At 41.7% G+C, this 7,344-nt stretch overlaps 1 protein-coding gene across 2 annotated transcripts in view; it reads left to right on the top strand.

Moving 5' to 3' along the window:
- The window catches only part of NR1H4 (nuclear receptor subfamily 1 group H member 4), a 41,786-nt gene extending 35,219 nt beyond the window's left edge, over positions 1 to 6,567 (top strand). For both annotated transcript variants that reach the window (XM_086750935.1, XM_086750942.1), the window contains 2 exons: positions 4,306 to 4,419; positions 5,708 to 6,567. In XM_086750935.1, coding sequence (XP_086607061.1) covers positions 4,306 to 4,419; positions 5,708 to 5,946 — 353 coding nt within the window. In that variant the 3' untranslated portion in view covers positions 5,947 to 6,567. The remainder of the gene's footprint in view (positions 1 to 4,305; positions 4,420 to 5,707) is intronic.
- The last annotated feature ends 777 nt before the right edge of the window (positions 6,568 to 7,344 follow it).

Consider the following 7,344-nt stretch of genomic DNA (forward strand, 5'->3'; position numbering starts at 1 on the left):
AACGTATTTAAATACACTCAACCTATGAAGACTAGCTCAAGGCAGTGCAGATGCTGCTGCTGGGTGCCAGACTGCATTTCCCTCCTGACTGCAGGCACTCAGGCCACTGCCAAAGGATAGTATGTGGCAATGTCATTTGCATCCCTCTTATAGGTTTGGTTTGTTTGTTGTTTGTTTGTTGTTGTATTTTTTTTTAACTAAGGTTTCTTTGCTTGCAATGATGGCTTTGCAGAGGTCGTATTGATCGCTTTTGAGAAAACAGGTTTTTGCTATCCTGACTGTGAATTCTCCTCGGCACATGCTAGCCTCTCATTTAAGCTGGCCATTTCACACCTACAAGATGATGATAGAGGTGAGGTCACACGAATGTGCTCTGGGGTATCTTCTTTACTGGCTAGGTTTTCCCCTTTTCAGCTTTCAGCATCAACACAGTGAATTTGGTTGGTGTGTAAAGGGTCACTGATGAATTTGAACAGGCTAAAAGGCAGAGCTCATAAGCAGCATGGAAAGCAGTTCTGGTAGATGAAACACTGTGAAAGATAAGATGTAATTTTGTGTGTAATTAATATATTTTATTTTCATAAACCAGCTATTAATATACCCTTGATTTAATATCCACTGGCACCTCTATGTTTATCAAGAAAGAAGATCTCTTTATCCTTATTAATCACACAGTGCTAGTTACTGTTAATTAGTATTTACTCTCAAGCTTTCCTCTTGCAATAGATTAATCTATTCAGTTTTAATCAAAAGCCAAAACAGAAGAGAGAATACTGGTCTCAAAAAGTTGTCAATACTGACTCTATATTACAGTAAAAACATCTATTCCAGGGTTATGTTAACCAGATAATTATTTATGGCCCAAAACTGCAAACCTTATGAAAACAACCGTCATCTTACCTTCAGAGAGAAATCCTAGGAACAAAACCCTAGAAAAGGCGAGGTCTAAAACAATGCTGTGTCTTAAGCTACAGAGAGGAATTAAATTGTGCAATAAGTAAGGGGTGCTGAATGAATAATGCTCATGGGTGCAAATCTGCTCCACTCTACCACCGCAAGGCCATACTCAGTAAAGCTGGTATTTCCCGTTGACTACCCCAGGTAGCATTAACAAAGCGAAATCAATCCAATGACTTGCAGTATCTTCCGCAGATGATAGAGTTGGGCTGGTGGTTAGGCAGAAATCTCTGTAGTTCAGAATGATGCACAATGAAACATAAAGGAGGGGAATGTTCTTATTGCCGTCATGCTGCATGAAACAAAGTTTTTGAAACCTGTTTGAAAAAAAGTTAAGAAGGAGGCACCATTAAGACTGCCTATCTGACACAGTACTGTGTAGTGCTCTTGACTGATTTAAATAAAGAGGGCTAGATAAGGCTAACTTTTCTGTTTTCACGGAAGCCAGAAATACTTTATAACTTTATCTATTGCATTTTTTTTCACTTTTGAAGTATGACTTGTAACATTTGAAAAGCCATACAATTCATTTGTCCTATAGCTTTTGCAGTTACAAGCACCAAACTGCTTTTCATTCTTTTTCTGATATTCTGAACTGAAGTGACAACATCTTGTACAGTAGATAAGAAAAAAAAAAGGCAAGAACTATAAACATCTGTTTCCTGCTTTTTTCTTTTTTTTTTTTTTTTCCTGATGGAGCTTATTAAATCCAAACTGAAGCGTTTTCAGTCCCATTAGAAAACAGCCCCCTCTTGTGATGGAACAGCGGTTTGTGTAATGTGCACACAGGATGATGAAATAACAAGGAAACTTCAGCACAGATGGGATGAAAGCAAAACTAGTAACCAAGAAAAAATTCCATTCTCCTAATCTCAAAATCGCTCATTTTGCACGGTTTCATTCACAATTGTCTTGTGACATATATCCATTTAAAGATTTCAAAGTTCTGTTCTCTTTAGTAAAAGCAGTAAATCACATTGCTGAAACATCCTTTTTTACTCTCTTTCACCTCTTCTGTTTTGTATTATTTCTCTGTTTGGAGTACAGTAGAGCAGAGAAGCTCTCTGCCGTAATATCATTTGCTTCCACATCTATACTAATTTTTTGCTTCACCCATTCGTGCTTTAGTTTCTTAATGCTAGGTTATAAGCTTCCTGGGGCACGTATTGTTTTACTGCATGCTTATACAGTGCCTGGACCAGTGAGGGCCTGAGTCAGTTATTCCACACCCTGTTGACCAGCATCATTTTCATCCCACTTCTGTTATATTGACAATAGGACTTGAGGAGCTTTGTGGTCAGCAAAATAATGAATTCATCCAGCTGAAAACTAACAAAGCTGACCAAAAATGAGAGAAAGAAGAAATCAAATTATGAATATGAGAAACAAACGATGGGAGTCTTAGTCACAGCCCACTTCCTCCCATTTCCTGTCTGCTGCCAAGACAATTGTGCCCAGCGGCGCGATACCTTGCACAGAGACTTCTAAAAATATCCAGTTTGTCTTCGACTTTTTTTCATGTCATTGCTGAGCTATTCACTTCCATGAAAGGAATTAATTTGCTCTGCCTTAGGGCTCAACTAATCTTACTTGTTTTCCTGTTTCCAGATTCATGTGAACTGTACGACTTTGGTGTGTCACATGTACATGTTCCTTACATATGTCCTATTGTAAGGAACTTTGGCATTTAGAACTGCCCAAGAGAGAGAGAGACGGTTCCCCAAAAGCCAGCAATAACAAGTGTTCAAAATTTTAAACAGTTAATGCTGATGACTAACAACATAAACCTCGCAGAATATTAGATGCTATGACCATTGTATAAAGCTCCAGCTGTGTTACTAACTACCACAGGATGAGCTGACTCGCACCATATGTATCTGCTTAATTGACTTAGACTCTTCCCAGTAGTGTTGAACTTGTTAGAAAAATGAGATTTGTGGCTTGTAATCTGAAGTGAACGTAGGTTGCTTATGTCACATGTTTAAGCACATCATTCAGCCACAAAATAAACCACACCCTGCAAGGCCGTACTTTCACTCTGTTGGGACTCAACTTTTCCACTGAATGAAGTAAGTTCTCACTGTCACAGAAAAATGTGACTTGTTTGTAGTTAAGTCAAGTGACTTCGTGTTTCCTTTCTTTGAGTTCTGCCTGCTGAGTTTCATTTTGAATTTCCCCTATGGGAGGCACTCCAAACCTTAACAGTCCTGGACTTCAGCTTCATGTTGTATACAACACTCAAAAATCACATTATTTCACACGCTTTCTGCATCAAGTGACAAAGTCTTCTCCCAGAGCAGCTCAAAATTAAGAGTAAAGTGACAAGAAATCCTATGGCCCTCGTCTGTGGGAACAAAGGAGGTTTTCCATTCTTTCAGCCAAGGAAGACCAAAAGGTTTCTTGCTGCAGAACCACTGGCTCAGATCTCTCTACCTCATCAGAGCCACCGCTTCAGAGTTGCAAGCAGCCGTTGTCAACAGTCTAGTGGCTGCTCTGAGTGATTCACACACTAGCTTTTTTTTAAAAAAACAGATTTGATGTCACAGGACCTACTTCTCTTTTACACCACAAAGCAGAATGAAGTACATCTGTAATTTAAGGTTAAGTAAGAACATTGTGACCCAATGACAAAGTCAATAAGAGGAAGCCCAGTTGGCATGCCCCAGTTTGGTAATCCCAAAGGGTTTCGCTGATGATGAATCGCAGGATCCCATCCTGGTCTGGATTTTAATTATTCATGGCTCTGTACTTTAAAGTACACTAGTTTACGCTTTAAGGTAGTAGTAGTTGCAAGTAGTTGATCTTGGACTACAGGTAATCCCAGACCTAGCGAAAGTTTCAGGCTACATATAAAAGGAGCAATTAAGACTCCTTAAGGAGACAACTGAAGTAACTGCCCAAGGCAGTCAGCTGTAGGGTAGAATTGGGCTCGAATTAAACTATACACCCTGAGAGATTTCCATATAGCTAATGTAAAGATAGGGAACATGGGGACTGTCTCTCGAACTGTGCATACTGGAAACAGAAGACATTTAGAATATCAACAGACAGTGAGAAAAACATGTATGATACTTGTCCTGAAGAGCTAGACAGACAAACCTGTAAAGGAAAAGGAATTTCTCGAAAGAAAGACTTTGAAACCATGCAAAAAGAAATGGCCAGCACTTACCTGTTTCTACTCTAATCTGGAAAACAAGGATGTTCTTTGCACTTTTGTAACTAATTGTCTTGCATCAGACCTGATTTGCATAGTAAATTTCTCCCACCAAGACAGTCAGAGCTTCAAATACTAAATAGTTGCTCTGTGGCAATAAACCAGACTATTTCCAATTTTTTTTTCTCTTATAGGTATCTCAGATGAATTCATAACTCCCATGTTTAACTTTTATAAAAGCATTGGAGAGCTGAAGATGACACAGGAAGAATACGCGCTGCTCACAGCCATAGTTATCTTGTCTCCAGGTAACTTCTAATCCAGAATTAAATATTAATGGTTTGGAAAGAAAGTATTAGTGTGACCTGAGACTTGTAAAAACTTACATTCCACATAGAGTAAGTGACCATACATGCTTATTCAGTATATTCAGCTCTTAAACCAGAAAACAAGCACACAAATGCAAACTCCAAATGTTCTGCTACACCATCTGGTTTTACATACAAGGAAAAAAAAAAAGCCTAAATACTCTGCCTGAAACAATTACTGATATCTCTTTGCTGCTTAGCACAACAAGCTTCTTCCTTCATAAAATCACAGAAGTGGTTACATGCACATCACTACAGACCATTGCAGAATGTCACATTTTTAGAGGGAAATTGGGAAATACTGTAACTTAGAATAGAGAATGGCAATGAAGGTCTTCAGCCTTTCTTGAACAAACACCAGTTGGCAAGAGCAGAAGGGCAGCAGCAAGTTGTCCTCTCGACCATGAAGTTTTGGAAATCGACCTTTCAGAAGTATCAGCATAATTATGTCTCAGCCCTGATTACAGGCTGTCCTGTATAAACTAATTATTTGACGACACAAAACTAACCAGCTCTGCCTACAACGTAGGGAGAAGCCTGATGCTTCAGGACAAAAGACAGACACTGAGGTTTCCAAATCAGGTTTCATGGAAGATGGGAAAGTGAAGCAATTCACCTTTGAGTCAGTGGCTCTTTGAGTCAGTATGGTCCAGGAAATTTTTTTTACACCAAAAATTTCAGCAACAAAAAAAAAAAAATCATCCTCTTTTCTTCCCTCTCTAAATACCCAAACACACAATTCCATATGAACAAAATTAAAAGACAAGTATCTTCTAACAAAGAAATGTAATCTGAAGATGCAGATGTTTGATTTCTTCCTGGTGACCTGTATGCACACTCTTCTCTACTGGCCAAATTCCCTGATTGTACTACATTTCCTAGAACTTAGGCCATGCTGCTCAGTTGTTGTAACACATCACAGGACGTAATCACGTGCAGAACTGCATTGGGAGATGATGATACAACCCCAGAGCAACAGTTCTGAGCTAAAACTCTTCACTTTTTGAAAAAGTTGCAAGTTTTCCCTAGCTAGAAGTGGGAAGTTTACATGAAAACCCCAAACCAAAAGGGTAGTGTTAAAGCACTTTTATTCCCTCTCAGCTTGAAAAGAAATACTCTTAGTCGGTGTGAACATCCCTGCCCACTGTAGGTATTTGAATATTTTTATTTACATTGTAGTAGAACATATATTTGCTAATTACTTCTTTTCTTTTAAAACTGTAACCAGATCGACAATACATAAAGGACAGAGAGTCTGTGGAGAGGCTTCAAGAACCCCTGCTGGATATTCTACAAAAACTCTGCAAACTTCACCACCCAGATAACCCTCAACACTTTGCATGTCTTCTGGGCCGTCTAACAGAATTACGGACATTTAACCATCACCATGCAGAGATGCTGATGTCATGGAGAGTGAACGATCACAAATTCACACCTCTTCTCTGTGAGATCTGGGATGTGCAGTGATGGATACTTTTAATTTTATTTTAGGAAAAAAAACACCTTTTTAAAGGACCACATAGCATTTATTTTCATAGAGAAATATCCCACAGTACATTAAAATTTCTTTGCTGCATTTTTATAGAAACATGCCATGAATTTATACAAGCCATTTTCTCACTATACACAGAATATTGTATCACTATCAGACATTCACATGTGAGTATAATTTTTTCTGTATTTACATTCTCTGATCAGAAAGAGTCCACCAGCTCCTCAGAGGAACCCTGTTAATTCCTGCTGCAGTTAAGTTCATTGCAGTTACAGTTCCTCTCGACAAATAGGGAAATGCAGGTTTCCATTCATCATTTTTTCATTGCAGTGTTTTTGCGCTTGGCCTCCATTAAAGAATATATTCCAGATATTTACGGTAATAAACCAGCTGAAACGATTAATCCTATAGTCATTTGCTGCTCAACTGTGAAATGTGTTGACGTAAGATGTACAAGCTCTTTTTTCTTCAGAAGATGAAAAACTATGTAATGGAGAAAAGCCACACACACACAAAAAACCCTTTTCACAACATAAACACATAACTTCATTATCATTATTATTTAAAAGTAAAAATTATACCGTATTTAAACTTTGTGTAAGCGCATCACGGGTTGTTTTACTTCACAACTTTTGATGGTTGGTGCTTAGCAGCTCTGAAAATTGCTGTCCCCGAAACGGGTGGGTTTGAAAGCTGCGGAGCCTCCCCGAGGCCAAGAGGGGCTGCAGGTAGGGTGGGCTGCTGTCCTTCCGCCTGGCTCTGCCCCGAGCGACGCGAAACCGGACAGCTGGGACACGGACGCGCCGACCACCCAGTCCTCCCAACGGAGGCCCTGCCCCGCTGTTTTGGAAGCCGAACCAGCTCCCTGCCCTGCTTCAAAAAGGCCTCCGCGGCTGTGATCGCCTCCGCGGGCAGCCGGCTCCCAAACCCGCCACCGCTGCCTCAGGGAAGCGTGGCGACTGTCGAACGCAGCTGGTGACACAAGATGGAGGGGGCGTTGAGGGGAGGGGGGGGACAGAGAGGCCTGGCCTCCGTGGGGGCCTGACCCGGAGCGGAGGCCCGACTGCCAGCGGGGCCGTGACCGTGCGCCGCCTCAAAGGCCGCATCCCTGGGGGAGGCCGAAGGGGACCCCGGTGGAGACCCTCGGGCTGTCCCCTGGTAAAATCGGCTACGGCGGAGAGCCGCAAAAACTACGTGGTTGAGCCTGGGGAGCCCGCCCCGGCCTGGGGAGCCCGCCCCGGCCTGGGGCGCTGAGGGCTGGGCGTTGCCGCGGCCTCGGGCCAGGTGCGGCGGGTGCGGCCCCGCCCCGCGGGCGCTGATTGGTCCTTTCGAACGGAGCGGCCGGCGCGGGGCGGGCGGGGGCGCCCTGGTGC

The sequence above is a fragment of the Chlamydotis macqueenii genome, chromosome 1 (genome assembly GCF_036417535.1).
Source record: "Chlamydotis macqueenii isolate bChlMac1 chromosome 1, bChlMac1.mat, whole genome shotgun sequence".
NCBI classification, from domain to species: Eukaryota; Metazoa; Chordata; class Aves; order Otidiformes; family Otididae; genus Chlamydotis; species Chlamydotis macqueenii.